This window comes from Sorex fumeus, unplaced genomic scaffold, assembly GCF_029834395.1.
Source record: "Sorex fumeus unplaced genomic scaffold, SorFum_2.1 ptg000015l, whole genome shotgun sequence".
Lineage (NCBI taxonomy): Eukaryota > Metazoa > Chordata > Mammalia > Eulipotyphla > Soricidae > Sorex > Sorex fumeus.
Window position 1 is genome coordinate 26,097,126 of NW_026606072.1, and position 22,904 is coordinate 26,120,029.

The 22,904-nt window shown below is 41.3% G+C and overlaps 1 protein-coding gene and 1 pseudogene across 1 annotated transcript in view; one reads left to right on the forward strand and one right to left on the reverse strand.

Annotated features, from left to right (window-relative positions):
• The window catches only part of CUNH5orf34 (chromosome unknown C5orf34 homolog), a 29,985-nt gene that overhangs the window by 4,517 nt on the left and 2,564 nt on the right, over positions 1–22,904 (forward strand). Inside the window, exons 4-12 of the mRNA XM_056112133.1 lie at positions 1,862–2,502; positions 5,086–5,184; positions 7,924–8,047; positions 9,305–9,396; positions 12,024–12,093; positions 17,120–17,290; positions 18,202–18,296; positions 18,704–18,799; positions 20,779–20,819. Of these exons, the coding sequence (XP_055968108.1) occupies positions 1,862–2,502; positions 5,086–5,184; positions 7,924–8,047; positions 9,305–9,396; positions 12,024–12,093; positions 17,120–17,290; positions 18,202–18,296; positions 18,704–18,799; positions 20,779–20,819 (1,429 nt within the window). The remainder of the gene's footprint in view (positions 1–1,861; positions 2,503–5,085; positions 5,185–7,923; positions 8,048–9,304; positions 9,397–12,023; positions 12,094–17,119; positions 17,291–18,201; positions 18,297–18,703; positions 18,800–20,778; positions 20,820–22,904) is intronic.
• On the reverse strand, positions 21,940–22,471 carry LOC130021382 (60S ribosomal protein L17-like; annotated as a pseudogene).

Here is a 22,904-nt window from a genome sequence, read left to right on the forward strand (position 1 = left end):
ACAAGGCTATTTTTTCCACTTTTTTTTTTTTTTTGCTTTTTGGGTCACACCCGGCGATGCACAGGGGTTACTCCTGGCTCTGCACATAGGAATTACTCCTGGCAGTGCTTGGGGGACCATATGGGATGCTGGGAATCAAACCCAGGTCGACCGCATGCAAGGCAAATGCCCTACCCTTTGTGCTATCACTCCAGCCCCTATTTTTTTTTCTCTCTCTCTCTTTTTAAATAGGGTCCATGGTACTGGGGGACTCAGGACCTCTCCCAGTAGTGGCTAGCCAGTAGAGCAAGACTTAGTGTTTAGTTGCTCAGGCCTGTAAGTACTGTGCTTTGGGACCAATGCATGTGTTCTGGGTGTAGGTGGTTGAACTCAGGACTTAGAACATTCTAGGCATGTGCTTTACCACTTGTATTATTTCTTTTACTCCCTACTATCTTTGTTATTCATTAAGACTAGGTAGCTTGCTGATGCTGCAGTAGACTATTACATTAATTGTCTACTTCTAGAAGAGAACTTTCTTATCTCCCTGCCCTACTAAGAAACTGAAATTTGGTCAAGTTATGGCCAACAGTATTACAGCTCGAGCGTTTTGTTTGTTTCTTTGTTCGTTGTTTTCTCTTTTGGTACTACATTTGGTAGAGAAAACACTAACTCAAAAAGCACTTGAGCTAGGTGTTTGAGTTCCCTGGGCAAGAGGAGCACTTATTTAAGAAGTAAGACAGAACTTGTCCCCACCCAGACTTGCATAATCCAGATGAGGTTTTCAGCCTGATGGAAATTTGTGGTAGCTGGTTATTTTCAAGCATGGGTTGTCTTTGGCTTGCCAGCTATGGTTTCATTTTTCTTTTAGTGATAGATGGGCATGCTGGAGTGTCTTGGTGTGCCTGAGATCTGACAGTAGCCTTCCAGTTCTGTTTGGTTTTCATCCATATCATCTATGTTTTTTTTTTTTGTTATTTTGTTGCTTTTTTAAAAATGTAATCAGTACAAACTGTCTTTGTCTTCAGTGAATATTTCCTTTAATTTATAGTATACTAACATCTGTACATTAGGAAGCTCTCTAAAATTGAGACTTGTTATTTGTAAATTTAGGGTTTTACATAAATAAAAACATGAAATATTTTGTATAACATCTACATGCTGAATGAAGAGATACTATAGGTACTATTAACTACTGCCTTCTAGTGTATTTTATTGTTTAAAATGTTACTGTTTAAGCAACATGGAATTTAGCATATAATGTGCCAGTTGCTATTACTGATACTTTATACATAATATCTTATTTACTATAGTTCATGTGATAACCCTTTGAGATAGCATTTCCCAGATGCTTTTTAGTATTTCTAGAACCGTTTATTAAATGGTAGTTCTCTTTTCCTTCTGTATTGAAATGCTTCGTTATCATATGTAACATCTTAGGATGTGTTGAGTCTCTTTCTGTTGTTCTACCAATTAATGTTGTTTGCTTCTTATTTTAATTTGTTTGGGGGTTACAACCAACAGTGTTCAGAGGCTTTTCCTGCTCTGTGCTCAGGAGTGACACCTCAAGTGCTTGAGGGACCGTAGGTGACAGTGCCAGGGATTCTTACCAGAACTGGCCACATGCAAAGCAAGTGCCTTCGACCCTGTACTATCTCTCCAGCCTAGTCAGTGATGTTTATGGTGATTCCAACCAGTCAGATTTGATTGCTTTCAATGTAATATATCACAATCCTGGTTCTTCCATATTTAAATATTTTTTAGAGTAGAATTCTGAGAGGGGCTATAAATCTGTTTATCTTTTTTTGAAGATATGTGTTTGGAGAAAAAATGAATTGTTTACAGAAAATACTCACTGTCTCTTTTTCTTCTCTTAACTCAGTGTATTTTCATTGACATCACAGAAGTAAGATGGCCCAGTCTTAATACAGACGATGGCTTGATATCTATGCAGAGTGGCACCGTGACGATCTCATCTTTAGATGGTCATGCATATCTTTGCCTGTCAAAGTCTCAGCATGAATTTACAGTGCATTTTTTATGCAAAGTAAGCCAGAAGCCAGAATCATCTAGAGTACTATCAGAAAAAAATAATCAAGCCCAAAAGGATAGACTAGTTGAACAAACAGGAAAAATCTGTACATATGGGAATTTATCAAGACGGAAACTGAAGAATAAAGAAAATAAACTTTGTTGTCAGACTATGAAGTCCACAGACCCTCTCAAGGATTGTGTAGATGCAGCTGAATGTCAGAAGGAGCTGCCTTCTCCTGGTGTGAAACTCACGTGTCTGTACACGTGGGTAAAGCAGTGCTGGTCTGTTGCTGCCTGCCCAGAGGAATGGAAGTACCCCTTGTCTTTAGCACTTCATTTTCAAAACAAAATCCGCAGTCAGTCTGAAACGGATACAGATGTCACCCAGAGGAGTGTTTTAACTTCTGATGTTTCAGAGGAAAAAGGAAAAGAAATTTCTGTTCTCCCGAGGGCCCTATTACTTAGCTGTCCTGCCCCACACCTACACAGGTAATTAAAGAAGGATTAATTTATGAGCTTTCATCAGAACCAGTTTTTAACCTTGGGGATAATTTTTCCTTCTAAAACATCTGATACTATTCAGAAGGAAAGTTTATTCAGCTGATAAATGGCAATAAATAATTTCCCTGACAAATGTGTTGCTCATATACGTAGTTGGGAGGTTGTTCAGGAGCCTGTGGTGCTTAGTCTAAGGAGGTGGTGCTGTTCAGAGCAGCAGGGTCACCAGGTGTATTATCTCGGTGACTAAGCTGTCCTGCAAAGCATCTACTACTGCCCTTTGAGGTAACTCCCTGGTCCCCGCTTACATTTGGGTGGGAAGGGGGATGGTGTGCTGAGAGGGAGGGAAAGGTCCACACCTGGCTGTGCTTTGGTTTATTCCTGGTGGGTTTGAGGGAATCTCCTAGAATGCCAGGTCACCATCTGGGCCAACTCCATGTCAGGCAAGTACCTTACCCACTGTACTATCTCTCCGGCTTTCCTTCCTACTTTTTTAACTTCGTCTACATGCATTGAACATTTGCAGAAGATTAACTTTAAGTACTTTGTTCATAAACACAGGGACTAGAGAGGTGACTAAAACACAGCCTTTTAAAAAATTTTGGAATCAGCTGAAGGTCACTGTCACTGAAAGTATTAAAGGGTAGTAAGTAGTAGTATCGGGCTTTGGAGGAGGGAGCACAAAGGAGTATTAGTTGCCACTCAGAGGATCCTATTATGTGTTTGCTGGAGGATAATTCTGACACAGGCCACTGCTATCTTTGGTTTACTGCGTGTATCTATGTCTTTGTTTAGAAGGAGTAAATGTGGAGGGGCTTCCGAATGACTCCTTACTTCCCTTTTACCGAGAGATGAGTTACTTAATGGTTGTAGATTTGGAGTGTAACGAAAGTGAAAATAACTAACATAAAGGTCTCTGTGTCAGACACTGTCACACATTATTTGAGTCTCATAATATGAAGTAAGTGTGAATATCTTCTCATTTTGTAGAGGAACTCAAGACACAGAAATGATAACCTGAGCAAAGTCATATTTCTAGTACTTACAGTGTTAGGGTTGGAACTCAGTCTTAGAGTCCGTATTTTCTTTAAATTTAATTTAATTTTATTTATTTTTGCTTTTTGAGTCATACCTGGTGATGCTCAGGGGTTACTCCTGGATCTGCACTCAGAAATCATTCCTGGAGGTGCTTGGGGGGACCATATGAGATGCTGGGAATTGAACAGAGGTCGGCTGCAAGCAAGGCAAACGCCTTACCCGCTGTGCTATTGCTCTAGCCCCAGAGTCCATAGTTTTTTAAAGCAAAATATGAAAATTATTTTTTTACTTGCTTTCTAGTTAAAATAGGAAATGCCAATATTATAATAGATTGCAAAAGAAATGTTTCTAAATGAATCATTTTTCAATAACTTTAATTAAAATCCATTATCTCTAAGCACGGTTTATACACTTTTTCTACCTGTAATCCTCTGCTCTCTCACCACGCTTCCCTTGCTTTCGCTGTTCTTGCTAAACTGAACTTCTTGCAATTTCTAGAATGCTTACTCAGGCTTTCATTCACCTACATTCCTTTTCTTTCCTTTACCAGGAATACGTCTTTGTCTTGCTCAGCTCACTATTTCCAGATCTTTCCAACTTTTCTGCCATAGAATGGTTGCCCCATGGTCTCTCTATTTCTATAAAGTCTCATTGCATCTGAGTATTCTCCTTTATTTATATACAGTGATTACTGTTTCAAGTCTCTGTGTCTGTGAGGTGGAATTCTTTCTCAAGGGGGAGTGATTGGTTCCCTGTCTCCTTTTTCCTTTTTGGTTGTAATGTCCTCAGTGTGTATAACATAGTGTCCCACCTAGATATTTAAGTAAATAAATATTTGAATCCTAAACTTTAGAAATTAGTAAAAATCATTTTATCTTGCGATTGGATAGTGATATTAATGGAGATAACTTAGTTTCAAAAATTGAAAAATAAGATTAGTTTTAATTTACATTATTATACTCTCATTATTTTTACTTTTAATACGTTAAAACAAGGTCAAATCTTATAATACTAACACTGTTATTTTCACTAATAAGGATAATTATGTGATATCCAAGATTCATTTTTCATTTTTCATTTCATCATCCTGTTATTCGTCGATTGCCTCGAGCAGGCCCCAGTAACGTCTCTTTCATCCTAGCCCTGAGATTATATTCAAGGCTATTTAGGAGAATGAGACCCATCATTGTTACTGGTATCTGGCATATTTGGTACGCCACGGGGAGTTTGCCAGACTCTGCCCTGTGGGCAGGCTACACTCGATAGCCTGCAAGTTTGTCCAAAGTAGTAATGAGACAATAAGATGTCATAAAAAAAAGTTCTGATAAGATGTCAGAACTCTGCCAGTACCTTCATGTGTGCGGAGAGTGGTCTCAGCATGGTGGTGGCTGGTCCTGGAGGTCTTCGGCTGCCGGAGCCCTGGTCGGGGCGGGGAGGAAAGCTCAACCCGCTCCCCTCCAAGGGGCTCCAGGAAGGAACACCCAGGCGCGGGGGCAGAAGACTGAAGATTAATAACCTGTATTTTGTCTTTAACAGGTGGAATTTCTGTGATTCACTTTTACAGGAAGAGTCAGATGAAGAGTATACCTACCCTGAACTAGTGAAAGTGGTTTGGTATAAGGGTGTTACATATAGGTAAGACATCTGTTTCAGAGCTAACAATGTCATCGAGGAGACAACACTAACCTTGCTGACAGAGCATATAGATAGACTGGGGCAACTGCTGTCCTGATTTTGGTTCTAAATTTTATGGGTTACAGAATTAATTTCAGTAATGCACACAAGGATCTTAATGTGCATGAATCAGCTACAGGTTTTATGTGACAACGCCAAAATCAGTGTGGAGTTAGTTTGACTGGAGGTGAAATACTCATGTTATTTAGGAAACCCCTTCCAAGCAGTGGAGGGCTGGCTGCTTGTTTGAATTGTTTTCATAGAAAATTACCTACAGAATATAAAATTGGGAAAGAAGTTGGGTAGCTAATGGGGGATTTTAGCCTTTATTCACACAATAAATAATGATAGAGTGTGGCTGTTCTCTGTCCACACTGTATTATCCAGTTAACAAGTTATCCAGTGTGTACACATGTCTGTGCCTAGTGGGAATGCAGGTATTGGCCAGATTCAGACTTTTACTTTTAGAAATAATGCTGGAAGAGTACTGCAGAATTTTTACTCTTTGGACTCTCCTAGTACAGAATGAACCCTATTTCCTTCTAAATATATATATATATATATATATATATATATATACACACACACACATATATATATACAGGGCTGGAGCGATAGGGCGTTTGCCTTGCACGCAGCCCACACGGCCCACCTGAGTTCGAGTCCTCCACCCCTCTCGGAGAGCCCTGCAAGCTACCGAGAGTATCTCGCTTGCACAGCAAAGTCTGGCAAGCTACCTGTGACGTATTCGATTTGCCAAACACAATAACAAGTCTCACAATGTTACTGGGCCCGCTCGAGCAAATCAATGAACAATGGGAGGACAGTGATAGTGAGGTATATATATATTTATAAAATTGCCTTGACTTACCTTATGTTATTTCCTCAATACCTTGGTAATACTTGGCTGCCTCAAGTACAGTCAGCTTGTCTTAGGAGAAAGGATCTTTGTACCTGACCTGTATCATGCATTAGGTACCAGATTTCCTAATTTCCTTATTAAAAAAATAATCTTACTTCAGGTTCTAGAGGTTATTGTATTAAACTTTTGCACAGTGAGTATTGCTTTGGTGACTATTAGGTATCCTTTACTATGCTTGGTGTGGGGATATTGGGTGAGGTGAGAAGTTTGACTTCCACCAACTGAGCTTAGTTGTTCACATGAGAACAGCAATCAATTCCGTGTATTCTGTTTTTATCTTTTGTGGGAAATAAAAGTCTTTTAGTTTATTGAGGTGTAGAATATAAAATTACCCATTTTTTCCAGAGTGACACACAATTTGAGCACAAAAGCGTCCAAGCAAAGGAGCAGCTTGGGCAGGGGTTATTTTTGTTTTTGTTTTAACTTTAAACACCGTGGTTAGAAAGTTATTCATAATACACTTGTATTGGGCATTCAGTGTTCCAACGCCAGTCCTCCCACCGGGGTAACCTTCTCTCCACCAATGCCCCAGTTTCCCATAAAAATACTCCATTTTGTGAAAATTGTTATATTTCACAATGGAGTCATAAAGCCATTGTTTGGAGGGCTTACTAAGCTCTTTTATGTTAGCTAAGCCTTCTGTGTTACTAATTTTCTTTACAGAGCTTAGTTCGCTTTTATCAGTTCACATCTGATTTGCTGTGCTCCTGCTGGAATGTCAGGATTGTGGAATTTGGAGATGTTGGGTGGCCAAAGATAAATACTATATATTATGATCTAATATATACTGTAGCACTGTCCTCCCATTGTTCATCAATTTGCTCAAGCGGGCACCAGTACTGTCTCCATTGTGAGATTTGTTGTTACTGTTTTTGGCATATCGAATACACCACGGGGAGCTTGCCAGGCTCTGCTCTGCTGGCAGGATACTCTCGGTAGCTTGCTGGGCTCTCTGACAGGGATGGAGGAATTGAGCCTGGGTCAGCCGTGTGCAAGGCCAACCTGCTGTGCTATAGCTCCAGCCCTAATATTTTTATAATATTAAAAAGTAATATTATGTTTTTTTACATACTTGGATTTTACAAAGTCAAATATATTCTCAACTTACCACAATAGCATGCTGAAAGGGAATAAAGGTAAAAAGACTACAAGAACATCTTTGCAGTTAGATATGCATGGAATCAAATTTCAACCCTCCTGATTATACATAGTGTAACTCTGGGCAAATTACTTTAAAAAGCCATAATTTATCTGTAACGTGATCTCACATTACACTAGTCTATCAATCAGAGTTCCAAACTTATTTGGCCTAATGCCCCATTTTCAGAAAAATAAGAACTCAGCACTTCCCTTAATTAAGCAAAGTTAAGACAGTAAGAAATTGTTGGGCCAAAGGATAGTTTAGTGGGTAGGTCATTTACCTTGCATGTGGTCAGCCCAGTTTCAATCCTGGTATCCCATGGGGTCCCCCCCAAGCACCATAAGAAGTGGTTCCTGAGCACCGAGGGGTGTGGCCTCAAAAGCAAAAGCAAAAAGGAGGGAGGAGGAGAAAGAAATTGTTACAGATTTAGGTTACTCTTAGTATTTTTGGTTACTGTTACAGATTTTTTATTCAATGTTGAAAAATATTTTTAATAAAGTTAATATAACTTCTGGTTAAAAGGAAACATTTTGTTGGGTGAGCAAAAGACCATATTTCTTTGTTTAAAAAAATATTATCTTTATGTATCTTTCATCTCAGTTAAATTTTTTTTTAAATAATAATTTTTCTTCCTTAGACTTACTCATAAAAATGTGAATTCTTTAGAGATTTATCCTGGAGATGGGTCTGTTTTCAAATCAGAAGGAGCTTATTTGGGGAACTTTTTTACATATTACTATGGTCAAGAAGGATCAGAAGAGGTAAGCTGATAATGCAGTTTCAGTTGTTTTAAAATAATTTATGATATACATATGTATATTTATATGAGAAGTTTGATCTTTATGTAACAATGCTTACTCCTCAGCAGTCTGGAGATTGAATGCAACATTACTGCCAACCCAGGTGCAGTTAATTATTAGCAACTTTACTTTTACTATGTTCTCATCTTTTAATCTGTCAATAGTTTGCCTAAGCAATTTGTGTTTTTTCAATTACTTTTTTGCAATTTTGGGGATTGGATATCATGAAGATAGGGTATATACTTTACCGCTGAGCCATATTCCCAGTGTGTGTTTTAATCAGAAGCTGAATTTATTCTGTCATGGAATTAGTAATCACTAAAACCAGCAACATTATATTGATTTGGAATAATATTTACACACTAAAAAGCATATTTTGTCACCATGTAGTTGTTTGCATGTTTTAATACATTTCATTTTGACTTTTACATCTTTATATGTAGTTAAAAATTAAATAAGGTTATTCTGTTATTAATAACAATAAAACACAACTTGATATTTTAATATGTCATATCTAATGTAAAATAAGGATTTTTGTTACTTGTATTTCCAATTACTTGCATGTGGGAAATACAAATTAAAATAACAACATTCTCATTCATCGAGTAGCTAAAAATTTAAGAGATTGATAAGGGATGGAGCGATAATACAGTGAAAAGAGTGTTTCCCTTGCATAATGCTGACCCATGTTCAATCCCCAGCATCTGATATGGTTGCCTAGCACCAGAGCCAGGAGTAAGCCCTGATTACTGTTGGGTGTGTCCCTAAAACAAAAAAACAACAACAAAATTTTAAATAGCAAAATGGTATATTTGTGTAGTTAAATAATTATTTTAAACTATACAGTTGATTTTTGTTATTAAAGGGATAATGAGTAGGAAAAATAATGTTCTAATCTAATCAAGTAATTGTAAGTGTAGCTAATATTTAAATTAGGCAGGAAGTTAAAGGTTCTTAGAGCTGGGGCTATATGAGGAACACATGTTTCTTTGTATTACAGTCCCAGTGCACACAGAAAAGGCTATTAGAATATAACTTTTGAATGAATTGGGGAAATGATAAACTGCAAATGCTCCTAAAAATATTTTTAATTGTATTCCTTTTATAGGCCTTAGATTAAGTTAAAACAACTGCTTGCCTTGCCACTTTATAACATTTCCAAAAAATTAGCTAGTCAATGTCCAAAACTTATTAATGAGATTTTTTTTTTAATTTCAGAAAGAAGAGAAAATGTATTCAGTGAAAAACCTTCCTCCAGATAGACCAGGAAGTCTGTTCTCTGTTAGTTCTCTCATCAAACAGGCAACTAAGTAAGCTTTACACATGAGCAGAGTCCAGTTAGGGTCTAGATTCTGCATATATTTTCCAGTGGTTAGGATAAAGTTATTTAGTTGGTAAATGCAATGAAAAAATTAAAAAAAAATTTTAATTGAATTGCTGTGAGTTACATAATTACAAAGTTATTCTTGGTTGTATAATGTACATTTATATCTGTGGTAATCTATCAATTTTTCTGGTCTTATCGCTTATGAAATAGAGTAATGACTAGATCACTGTATAAGTACTCTTTTTTTTTTTTCTTTGCTTTTTCACACCCGGCAATGCACAGGGGTTACTCCTGGCTTTGCACTCAGGAATTACTCCTGGCAGTGCTCAGGGGACCATATGGGATACTGGGAGTTGAACCCAGGTCAGCCGCATGCAAGGCAAATGCCTTACCCGATGTGCTATCATTCCAGTCCCTGTAGAAGTACTCTTTTTTTTTTTTCCTCAACAAGAAAGTGTGAATTTTATTCGTTGATTGTCAATCTAAGAAGTTTGCAAGTGAAACAAGGGAAAATTATTAGTGGCTTTTTTTTTAAAATTTTTATTAGTGAAACACCATGAGGTGTTGTAGATTTACAAATTTTTGTGCTTGGGTTTCGATTATACAATGATCAAGTACCCATCCCTCCACCAGTGCTCATTTTCCACCACCATGGATCCCAGTATCCCTCCCATACCCATCCCCCCAACCCCTGCCTCTGTGGCATGGCATTCCCTTTTGTTCTCTCTCTCCTTTTGGGTGTTGTGGCCTGCAAAAGAGGCATTGAGTGGCAATCATGTTCAGTCCATAGTCTACTTTCAACATGTATCTCCCCTCCTGGGAGGATCCTCCAAACACCCTTTATTTGGTGCTTCCTTCTCTATCTGAGCTGCCCTTTCCCCTAGAGTGTCCGGCTGGCCTCTAAATCATGGAGTAATCCTCCTGGTACTGATCTCGGCTATTCTTGGGTATTAATCTCCTATTTTGTTACTTTATGTCCCCCAGATGAATGCAATCTTTCTATGTCTATCCCTCTCTTTCTGACTCATTTCGCTTAGCATGATACTTTCCATGTGGTACCACTTGTATGTAAAATTCATGACTTCATCTTTTCTAACAGCTACGTAGTACTCCATTGTGTAGATGTACCAAAGTTTCTTTTACCAGTCATCTGTTCTTGGGCACTCAGTTTTTTTCCATTATTGTAAAGTGTGCTGCAATGAACAAACAAGTGCAGATGTCACTTCGGCTATACTTTTTTGCCTCTCTGGGATATATTCCCAGGAGTGGTATTGCCGGGTCAAATGGGAGCTCAGTTTCTAATTCTGTAGACGTACTCTTGCCTTGAAGTTTATACTTGTTTTGTTTTGTTATTTGGGTCACAGTGGCTCAGGGCTTACTTCTGCCTTAGGGTGAGGGCACAGTATGGGGTGCTGGGGATCGAACTGGTCCACCTCGTGAGAGTCAGGTGCTTTGAAATTCAGAGTTAAATATGGAACAACACCCATTTATGTCAAGTAGATGCTGGTAGGAAGTAAGTGCCTTTCCTCTGGATGTGATCTCATTAATGTTCATTGGAATCATTTAAGGATTTCTTGATTTAAAATTTTCAGATTCTTCATCTTTATTTTTTTTGGTCATATTTGGCAGTGTTCAGGGGACTATGTGTCATAGACCTGGGGCTTCTGTATGCAAGTCATGTGCTGTAGTCCTCTGAGCCATATCCCAGCCTCTACAACTTTTACATTTCTTTATTACCCATAGAGTAGTAAACATTTCTGAGAGTATATAAAAGATAATGTATAATTTGATACTTTGGTTCATATATTTTTCTAATTCTCCTAAATAATTAATCTGAGGCTCCCAGAAGAATGAAAGTGAGTTATTAAATTAAAAGGTTTTTTTTGGTTTGGGGGCCAAAAAAGCCCCTAAATACTCATTGGTGCTCAGGAATCACTCCTGGTGTTGCTCAGGACACTAGGTTTTACATAGAATGTGACCTGACATATACTTTAACTAGTTGATCTTTTTCTCCCTCCAAAATTATTATTTTCATAAACATTTTAGCAAATTCCAAATGAGAGAAGGAGCAGAGTTTGTAACAATTGATTCACTCTTACATTAATTCCAACCTTTCAGGTACAGTGACTCTATAAATTTTTAAAAAAGAGTACCTGAAAATTCTGTTTGGAATAATTTCATTGCTAAAAAATAGAGCGATAACCTTAACTAGGTAAGATTAACACTAAGGGGAATAATTGTAGTAATTCTCTTACATATTGGCCTTGTGGATGGACAAAGAGTTCTGAACATACATTAAGTTAAAATTAGTTACTTGCCTAAAATGTCACATGCAAGGAGAATGGTTTGCTAGGATTGGAAAATGATGTCATTTAAAAATGTACAAGTGGGGCTGGAGCAATAGCACAGCAGGTAGGGCATTTGCCTTGCACGCGGCAGACCCAGTTTCAATTCCCAGCATCCCATATGGTCCCCTGAGCACCGCCAGGGGTATTTCCTGAGCAGAGCCAGGAGTAACCCCTGTGCATCGCCAGGTGTGACCCAAAAAGCAAAAACAAAAAATAAAAACAAAAAAAAAATGTACAAAATTTTTGTTGTTGTTACTCACAGAATTCTTCGACATTGTGCCAAGATGAGGCTTTCTTTAAGCCATAACTATCGCATATGCTGCTGGAAAACGGTACGTTGAAATTATTTCTAAAGCAAGTTGCTTGTTTGTTTTGTTTTGTTTTTGTTTTGTTTTGTTTTGTTCTTGGTTTTTGGACTTATTCCTGGTTCTGATCTATCCACTCCTGATGGTGTTTGGCAGACTCTGAGTTGTGCTTGCTGCAAGTTGTGCTTGCAAGACCCTGTACTAGCTCACCCCTGCCTTCATACTACTTTGATTTAAGTCATATAAGAAATTATTTGCAACATGATTGGTATTCAGAAAGATATCCACTTACTAGGTAAACTGCAGAATCAGACTTTTGTGTTATAAACTATATAATTTTTTTCTAAATAGAAAAGGAAAGCTAGGGGGAGTTTATTTTAATTTGAAGTTATAAGAACACAATATAAAGATAGTGCTATATTCTGCTCTGCTTTCATAACTGAAGGTGCATTCCTTAGGGGCCCACGAGAATAGCTTCGTGACTTAGAACACATGCCTTGCAAGCATTTGGCGAGTTCTGTCCCTGATACCACCACATACACATTGAGTGTTAGTTCTCCTAGCAGCTTTGCTGCTAGTGGTCCCTACCCCATAAGCAAATTTCATCCACACTAAACCATATGTGTAAGCCCCGCAGAGGAGTATGGCCCCTGGTGATCACCACAACCAAAACTTGGGAAAGAGTAAATATTTTAATGCTGCCCTGAAGGAATTGATTCTTAGACTTTGTTTTCTGTAGCTAATACTAATTTGATTGTGAGTTTCTCTGTTGGTTTTTTCGTTTCTAATACTCCTCTGGGTCATCATTTCTGAAAAAGTTAAAGCATATTTAAGAATTCTATAATATTCATCATCTGAATCAGAACCTGAAGTCACATGAATAATTTTGTTTGGAGGATAAGTTGTACAAGCAGAAGACCAGGGGCCACTCCTGGCAATACTTGTCCTGGACGTATACACTGGTTGGTTCAGTGCTGGACCCAGCATTATAGGGCTTCAGTGTGTGCCCGGCAGTGGAGGGGCGTTTGTGCCCTACAGTGTGTGCTCAGCAGTGGAGGGCTGTTGGTGCCCTTTGGTGTGTGCCTGGCAGTGGGGAGCTGTTGGTACCCTGTGGCAATTTCTTGTTCAGGCCTAATGGGGTGCTCCCAAAGCTACAACTGGTGATGTTTAGGGGCTACTAGCATTACATCTAGATGAAGTTACACGGGGAACTACTCAGTGTGGGGGATCAAACTTAGGGTCTCTTAGTTTCTTTTTTTTTTTTTTTTTTTTTTTTTATTTATTGAATCACTGTGGGAAAGGTTACAAAGCTTTCAGGTTTATGTCTCAGTCATGCAAATATCAAACACATTTCCCTTTACCAATACCCACCTTTTCCCATGAAGAACCCCAATAAAACCCCACCCCCCACCCCTCCCCGTCCCTGTGAGGCAGATGAATTCTAGTTAACACTCTATCCGCTTTGATTAGATTGTTTCAATAAAAGATTCACCACTATTATTTAGAGTTTACCCCCCCCCCCCAAATCAGACATGCTGAAAAAGCATTGTGAAGTGATTTGCTTTCTCCAGCTGGGTTCAAGAATTAAATGTTGGTTTTGGATTTCTGCTATTTTACTTATTGACCCTGGAAGTATTTCTACTGAAAGTCAGATAGTTAAGAAATTGGTTTCTGTGTTCTGGAGTCGTGGCCGTGCTGGAGAGCCGCTCGTGGGGGGCAACTGGTGGCCTCGGTAGGGCGTGAAGGGCGGAGCGAAACGCCCCCCTTCCCATGAGGTTTTAGTCGCCCCCACACTCCCGGCTCATACCTGCTGTCCACAAGGCTCCCATGTGGCCGCCATCTTTCTTTCCAGAGAGGAGAGGGCAAATGGGGCAACACCCTTTCCCCTCCGGCAGACTTGATGGGCTGGATCAACGCATAGTCCATTCACTTTTCTGCTCCAAGCTGCTGGGTTCTGCATTAAGTCCTTGTGCTTCTGGGGCCATGGCCGTGCTGGAGAGCCGCTCGTGGGGGGCAACTGGTGACCTCGGTAGGGCATGAAGGACGGACCGGAACGCCCCCCGACCCATGAGGTTTTAGTCGCCCCCACTCCCCCGGCTCATACCTGCTGTCCACAAGGCTCCCATGTGGCCGCCATCTTTCTTTCCAGAGAGGAGAGGGCGAATGGGGCAACACCCTTTCCCCTCCGGCAGACTTGATGGCCTGGATCAATGCATAGTCCGTTCACTTTTCTGCTCCAAGCTGCTGGGTTCTGCATTAAGTCCTTGTGCTTCTGGGGCCGTGGCTGTGCTGGAGAGCCGCTCGTGGGGGGCAACTGGTGACCTCGGTAGGGCGTGAAGGACGGACCGGAACGCCCCCCTTCCCATGAAGTTTTAGTCGCCCCCACACCCCCGGCTCATACCTGCTGTCCACAAGGCTCCCATGTGGCCGCCATCTTTCTTTCCAGAGGGAGGAGGGCGGAAGGGACCAACACCCTTTCCCCTCTGGGCAGAAATGATTGCCTGGATTAACGCATAGTCCTTTCACTTTTCTGCTCCAAGCTGCTGGGTTCTGCATTAAGCCCTTGTGATTCTGGGGCTGTGGCCGTGCTGGAGAGCCGCTCGTGGGGGGCAACTGGTGACCTCGGTAGGGCGTGAAGGACGGACCGGAACGCCCCCCTGCCCATGAGGTTTTAGTCGCCCCCACACCCCCGGCTCATACCTGCTGTCCACAAGGCTCCCATGTGGCCGCCATCTTTCTTTCCAGAGAGGAGAGGGCGAATGGGGCAACACCCTTTCCCCTCCGGCAGACTTGATGGCCTGGGTCAATGCATAGTCCGTTCACTTTTCTGCTCCAAGCTGCTGGGTTCTGCATTAAGTCCTTGTGCTTCTGGGGCCGTGGCTGTGCTGGAGAGCCGCTCGTGGGGGGTGACTGGTGACCTCGGTAGGGCGTGAAGGACGGACCGGAACGCCCCCCTTCCCATGAGGTTTTAGTCGCCCCCACACCCCCGGCCCATACCTGCTGTCCACAAGGCTCCCATGTGGCCGCCATCTTTCTTTCCAGAGGGAGGAGGGCGGAAGGGAGCAACACCCTTTCCCCTCTGGGCAGAAATGATTGCCTGGATTAACGCATAGTCCTTTCACTTTTCTGCTCCAAGCTGCTGGGTTCTGCATTAAGCCCTTGTGCTTCTGGGGCTGTGGCCGTGCTGGAGAGCCGCTCGTGGGGGGCAACTGGTGGCCTCGGTAGGGCGTGAAGGACAGACCGGAACGCCCCCCTTCCCATGAGGTTTTAGTCGCCCCCACACCCCCGGCTCATACCTGCTGTCCACAAGGCTCCCATGCGGCCGCCATCCTTCTTTCCAGAGAAGAGAGGGCGAATGGGGCAACACCCTTTCCCCTCCGGCAGACTTGATGGCCTGGATTAACGCATAGTCCTTTCACTTTTCTGCTCTAAGCTGCTGGGTTCTGCATTAAGTCCTTGTGTTTCTGGGGCTGTGGCCGTGCTCCAAACTTAACTCTGACTTTCAGGGAGAAAGATTGGGTGGTTTACTTCTCATTGATCACTTTGTATATAGAGAGATGTCGCGCGGCCGCATAAGCGGCCGCGCGGTTTTGAGAAAAAGTCCTCGTTCCCGCATACTCGAGCTGTGTTTGTAGAGGCTTCTGGTCACCGGGGTTCCATCTGGGGGAGGCGAGATGCGGCGCCTACCCCATCTGGAACTTGCGGGTGAACTTGGCTCTTTTTGGAACCTGTTTTTTCTTTTTTTTTTTTTTTTTTTCCTCCGGGATCCCGCACTCTCCATGTGTTCTTTCTCTTATGCTTAAGGCTTCAAAGATGGCGCTGGGGGGCGGGCTGTGGGCATGACTTCCGGAATCAGAGGTTACCTGGGAGGTGTAGTTCGGCAGATTTGAGAAAAAGTCCTCGTTCCCGCATACTCGAGCTGTGTTTGTAGAGGCTTCTGGTCACCGGGGTTCCATCTGGGGGAGGCGAGATGCGGCGCCTACCCCATCTGGAACTTGCGGGTGAACTTGGCTCTTTTTGGAACCTGTTTTTTCTTTTTTTTTTTTTTTTTTTTCCTCCGGGATCCCGCACTCTCCATGTGTTCTTTCTCTTATGCTTAAGGCTTCAAAGATGGCGCTGGGGGGCGGGCTGTGGGCATGACTTCCGGAATCAGAGGTTACCTGGGAGGTGTAGTTCGGCAGATTTGAGAAAAAGTCCTCGTTCCCGCATACTCGAGCTGTGTTTGTAGAGGCTTCTGGTCACCGGGGTTCCATCTGGGGGAGGCGAGATGCGGCGCCTACTCCATCTGGAACTTGCGGGTGAACTTGGCTCTTTTTGGAACCTGTTTTTTCTTTTTTTTTTTTTTTCCTCCGGGATCCCGCACTCTCCATGTGTTCTTTCTCTTATGCTTAAGGTTTCAAAGATGGCGCTGGGGGGCGGGCTGTGGGCATGACTTCCGGAATCAGAGGTTACCTGGGAGGTGTAGTTCGGCAGATTTGAGAAAAAGTCCTCGTTCCCGCATACTCGAGCTGTGTTTGTAGAGGCTTCTGGTCACCGGGGTTCCATCTGGGGGAGGCGAGATGCGGCGCCTACCCCATCTGGAACTTGCGGGTGAACTTGGCTCTTTTTGGAACCTGTTTTTTCTTTTTTTTTTTTTTTCCTCCGGGATCCCGCACTCTCCATGTGTTCTTTCTCTTATGCTTAAGGCTTCAAAGATGGCGCTGGGGGGCGGGCTGTGGGCATGACTTCCGGAATCAGAGGTTACCTGGGAGGTGTAGTTCGGCAGATTTGAGAAAAAGTCCTCGTTCCCGCATACTCGAGCTGTGTTTGTAGAGGCTTCTGGTCACCGGGGTTCCATCTGGGGGAGGCGAGATGCGGCGCCTACTCCATCTGGAACTTGCGGGTGAACTTGGCTCTTTTTGGAACCTGTTTTTTCTTTTTTTTTTTTTTTCCTCCGGGATCAGGGTCTCTTAGTTTCAGCCTTCTGCTACAGGATTTTGAGCTCTCTCCCTGACTCCCTACAACTTAAGTTTAATGAATGAATAAATTTACTGATATTTTTATTTGTTTGTAGGCACCTGGGATAAGTGACAGCATTGTATTGCCTTTGCTTTTGAAAGAGTCACTCATTCCTAGTGTGGGAAGAATTCTTGCATACTCTGATGACAAAGTACATGCTATGTTTTTAGATGGCACTACTCTAACCCTAAATTGGAACTTTGGCTCTTTTACTAAAGAAAAACAGGTAAGTTTAAAGCTAAAGCTTACTTTTTATTTGTTGAAAGAGTGTAATACTTTATTTTTATTGTTTTGTCTTATTTTATGGGCTGGAGCTATATCATAGCAGATAGGGCATTTGCCTTGCACGAGGCCGACCCAGGTTTGATTCTCGGCCGACCCAGGTTTGATTCTCCTCCGCCCCTCTTGGAGAGCCCGGCAAGCTGCCGAGAGCATTCTGCCCGTACGGCAAAGCCTGGCAAGCTACCTGTGACATATTCTTTAGGCCAAAAACAGTAACAGCAAGTCACAATGGAGGTGTTACTGGTGTCCACTCGAGCAAATCAATGAGCAACAGGAGGACAGTGCTACAATGCAGTGCTATCTTATTTTATATTTTGAAATGTAAAATCTGTCATATTTTACTAATAATGTCACTGGATTTCGTAGCAAAAATCAGAAGACTGTGACAAAAGTAACTCAGAGAGGGACTGATATTTTTTGTTTTTAACCTATAGAACAGGCTGGAGCGATAGCACTGCGGGTGGGCGTTTGCCTTGCACGCAGCCAACCCAGGTTTAATTCCTCCATCCCTCTCGGAGAGCCCGGCAAGCTACCGAGAGTGTCCTGCCCACATGACAGAGCCTGGCAAGCTCCCCATGGCATATTCGTTATATTAGAAAAAATAGTAACAAGTCTCATAATGGAGACGTTACTTGTGGCCGCTGGAGCAAATTAATGAACAAAGGAAGGACAGTGCTACAGTTGCAACCTATAGAAGAGTGGTAATTTAATACCATCCAAATCCATCTAAAAAATAACTGTTAGTGAAATATATTTATTTCTTTAATGAGTAAATTAGGATTTGTTTTACTCTGTTTGGTTTAATTTACATTTTATTTAGAATAATAAAATGTAACTTTCACTTTACTTCTTAAGGTAAATCAAGGTCTCAGTTTAGGTTGGTGTAAGTTAACTTTTCCTGATGGACACGATCAGTTAATTCAGATTGAACACCCTGGGCCACATGAAAGGTACTGGAAAGCAACTTTTAATGTTATTTTTGCACTAATAAAAAATTTAGTTGTCTAAAATTTAGAAAGCAAATGCTCATGTGGTCATCTATATAGAGTTTCATGATAAAATTTAGTGAACTTAATTTTTCTTTAAAAACAAAGAATTTAGACATGTGAATTTAAACTTCAAATGAAATTTGACTCTTATTCTTAAATATTACATTACTTTATTAATCATGTAGGTAATTCTTATTCTTGATGAATATATGCCTTTTCTCTTTCTAATGAGATTCAAAAACTGCTCAAGAATAAAATTACCTAATAAATGCCATTTTATTCTTTACCATTTCATTATCTTTTCTGTTTTAAATACTCCCATGGATACCATATATGTTCTTTCAACGAGTATTTCTCAATGTATTCAGATATGTGGCAACAGTAATAACATGGTGTAGAAGGTTGGCCCAGACTAGTCAGAGAGCTGTGTCTGCACATCCTTCACCTGTTCATGAAGAAAACTGGTATTTATACTTCTTTTAATCTTATTCCATACAGAAATGCAAACTAATACTCAACAACTACAATCTCAAGCAGGAAACATTTTCCCAAGAAGATGATCTAGGTTAAATATATATAATGTTTTGTTTTTGTTTTTTTGGGGATGACCCAGTGTTGCTCAGGGACTATCCCACCTCTACCCCCCAGCTCTGAGCTCAGAGGTTGCTAGGGGGATGTGTAGTGCTGGGGATCAAACCTGTGCCTTCCACATATAAAGCGTGCAGTCAGTCCAGTGGGCCATTTCTTTGTCCAATTACATAAGGGAGTTAAGGGGTGGAACCTCCCAAACTATGCTCAAGAGACATAGAAACTCTTCCCAGTGATTCTCTGGACCAGTGGTTCAGTGCTAGTACCTGAAGATACGGTGCTGCTCAGGGTCTGCAGTGCCAGGCATTTCCTGGGTCACCCTGGTGGTGCTCTGGGGGCCTAAGTGGTTCCAGGTTCCATTAGAACTGACTGTGTGCAAATCATGTACCTTGACCCCACTACTATCTGTCATACAATGTTTTTGACAGCTTTAGCTTTAAAATTGTCTTTAATCAGGTACGTAACTTATTGCAAGTTTTATCTAAAGGTCAGAAAGCCATGAAAACTTTATATCAAAAGAACTATTCTTTTTTTTTCCTTTTTTCTTAGAGTTATTTGCACAGGGCAAGACCCTGGAGATACAAAGATGATAACACAGGCTTACATTCTAATGGGAGACAAAGGTCCTATGATTCTTAGATTGGAATATGGTAATGCTATGATAGGAAATACACAGACATGGGGTGATTGTAGTATTACTTTTAAATCATGGATTTAAAAATTGTGAAGTAGCTTGTTACTTATATAGAAGCAAAATACACCAAAAAAAGTTGATTTGTAGAGATCAATTCTTCAAACTCTGGTAACTTAACTTAAGTAATACACTATATGGAATAGAAAGTTTAGAAAACAAAACCAGTTGTGTTTTTATATTTTGTACTTAGATTTTTTTTTTTCTCATTCAGACCTTTATCACTTTCTGGGGCTGGAGCGATAGTACAGCAGCTAGTGCACTTGACATGCATTTGATCTCTAGAATCCCATATGATCCCTGAAACAATGCCAGGAGTAATTCCTGAGTCCAGAGCCAGGAATAACTCTTAAGGATCGCCAGGTGTGACCCAGAAAGCCAAAAAAAACCAAAAAACACAAAAGAAGCCCCACAGTCCTCTCCCTGCCCTCCCCCTCACAAAGTTTTATCACTTTTTGTTTTTCTTGATATATGTAACAATGTACTCTTAATTATTAGCCTAGTGAAGTGCTTACTGTGGTTTAGAATTTAACAAGTGGGCTTAACCTGTTTTTAAACTACACTCTTTTGAAGGACCTGGAGCAATAGTACAGTGGGGAGGGTACTTGCCTGTGTGTGGCCAACTGGGTTCAATCCCCAGCTCCCCCATATGAATCCTTGAACTTCATTAGAAGTGAACCTTGGGTGCAGAGCCAAGAGTAATCTCTGAGCACAGCTAGATGTGGCCCTAAAACAAAAACCAAAGCAAATATTAGACCCTTCCCTTTTCTTTCCCCATCTTTTTGCATTTTTGGGGGGGGGGGGGGCGTGCATACTTGGCTGTGCTCAGAGCATATTCCTGGCCCTATGCTCAGAGTTTACTTTTTGTACCAGGGATTGAGCCCAGGATTGCACCTATATATAGGAATGTATAATTTATAAATTTTCTATCACATATCCGTAGCCCTCAAAATGGGTAATTCTTGTAATGTGATTCCTCTGTCCTGATAACTGGGAACAACCTCCAGACGGAACCAGAAATAGCCCTCTGCCCCCCCCCCCCCGCCCCAGCACTGCCAGATGTGGTCCAAAACCCCCCCCCAAATAAAATTCTTATCTTTATGAAAAAAAAATAAGTCTGTTAAATTGAAATAGTACTTACTTTTTTTTTTTAAATATATACAGGTCTGTAGCTTCTGAACTTGAAAAGATAAAGAAATTTAACTGTATCCTTTAAACAAAATATATTATCCTGCATAATAATTCCCTTTACACTTGAGGTTTAATTCATGACTGTGTTTTATTAATCCATATATATATTAAGAAGTTTTATCATATAATATTTAAGATTGTAATTTAAGGGGCTGGAGAGATAGCACAGTGGGTAGGGCGTTTGCCCTTGCATGCGACTGACCCGGGTTCGATTCCCAGCATCCCATATGGTCCCCTGAGCACCGCCAGGAGTAACTCCTCAGTGCAGAGCCAGGAGTAACCCCTGTGCATCGTTAGGTGTGACCCAAAAAGCAAAAAAAAAAAAAAGAAAAGAAAGATTGTAATTTAAGGTGTACCTTGTCTGCAGAAAGTACATCGTGAACTTTCATACTTTTTATTAAGGTTAAATTGGGCAAAGGATATAGTTAAGGTGTCCTAGGAGATTTTTCACATATATAATTACATTCTAAAGCAGTATTTCTTAAACTTTTCCTCTGTGTCACCTTTTCCAACATTGTTTCCTTCTTGTGCTCCCCTGTTCTACCAGTTGACCCCTTAGACTTGTGACATGGCCCCCCAGTTTGTAGTTTTTAACTGTCCCCCCCTTGGAATGTTTTGGGGGCCCACAGAGGGCCATTTGGACCCTGACTGAAAAATGTTGTTCCAAATTATGTCTGAGACTTATCTGGCTTTCCCCACACACAAACTTTTTTTTTTTTAAGTTCAGCCCTTTGGGCCTGAAGCGATAGTACAGCTGGTAAGGTGCTTGCCTTGCACGCAGCCAACCCAGGTTCAATTCAGCATCACATATGGTCCCCCAAGCCTGTCAGCAGTGATTCTTGAGTACAGAGCCAGCCCTGAGTTCCCCAGGTATATTCTGTGGGGGAGAGCGTTCAGCCTTACAGTAGGCCAAACAGATGCCAAGCATACTTTGTATGCAGGCCAGATTCTGGCTTCATGTGTATCCACCCTCAGCTCCACAAGGAACAGCCCTGTACCCTGCAGAGTGTTGTTCTGTGCCCCCCACCTCCAGCCCCCAAATAAAAATTTCAGCTTTGTTGTGATGTAATTAACAAAATTGTATAATATCTTTGGGGGAGGTTATTTCTTATATTTTATATTTAGTTTATAAGTTTATTCCCAGGCCTTATGTTTTTGCTTCTTCAGTTTCTTCTGTGATATCTTTTTCTTCTATACAACTTCCTTTTCACGTTTAGGAAAAATCTTCTCTTTTTCCATCAGAATCATCTCAGTGTGGCGGGGAGAACTCATGTAGGGGTTAATCTGTCCGTGGGCCCTATAAATTCTGCGACACATATCTTGGTTGCTTTGTTCACCTGGATATATCAGTGATCATCTACATCCAAACCCTTAAGTCCACCATTACTTTCTGCATTTTTAAGCGTGTGCGGTAAAAATTCGGTACTCTTTTGGGCCAACGACCCAATGTCTAACCCCATTGTTTGGCCTGGGCACACCTACCAGCGCCACCACTGTAATGCTGAAAGGGTGCACACTGCTTCTGCAGAGTGATGTCCTTCAAGTGCTTGGTGGGTTTTCAGATATGCATACCCTTGGTGGCCAGAGCTGTCTCCCAAGAGTTCTCGAAGTGAACAGAAAGGTTTGAGTCTCTGGGTTTGCATGATTTTGTCAAGTTTTCTGGATCTAGCGCATTATCTTGGGACTTAAAGATGTTCACAGAAGAAGAGCAATGGTATTGGGACAATTCTTGAGAACTAAAAAAACTGGGTGGGGACCGGGGGGAGGTTGTTTATTTGTCATCTTTTTTAACTTCAGCTATATTTAGCTATAATTGGCAAAACAAAATTGTATTTAAAGTAAGGCAGGAGAGAGAGTACAGGGGGTTATGTCCTCACCTTGCATGTGGCCAGTGTAGTTTGATCCCTGGTACCCCATATGGCTCCCCAAGCACCACCAGGAGTGATCCCTGAACACAGCCTGGTGTGGCCAAAACCCCCCTCCACAAAACACACACAAAAGGATACTTAAGTAACCCAAATGCATAGACAGTGTGAAAGGATTCTTCTGTCTCATTAATTCACTTACACAAACATACATGCCAGGTGTGGACTCCCTCT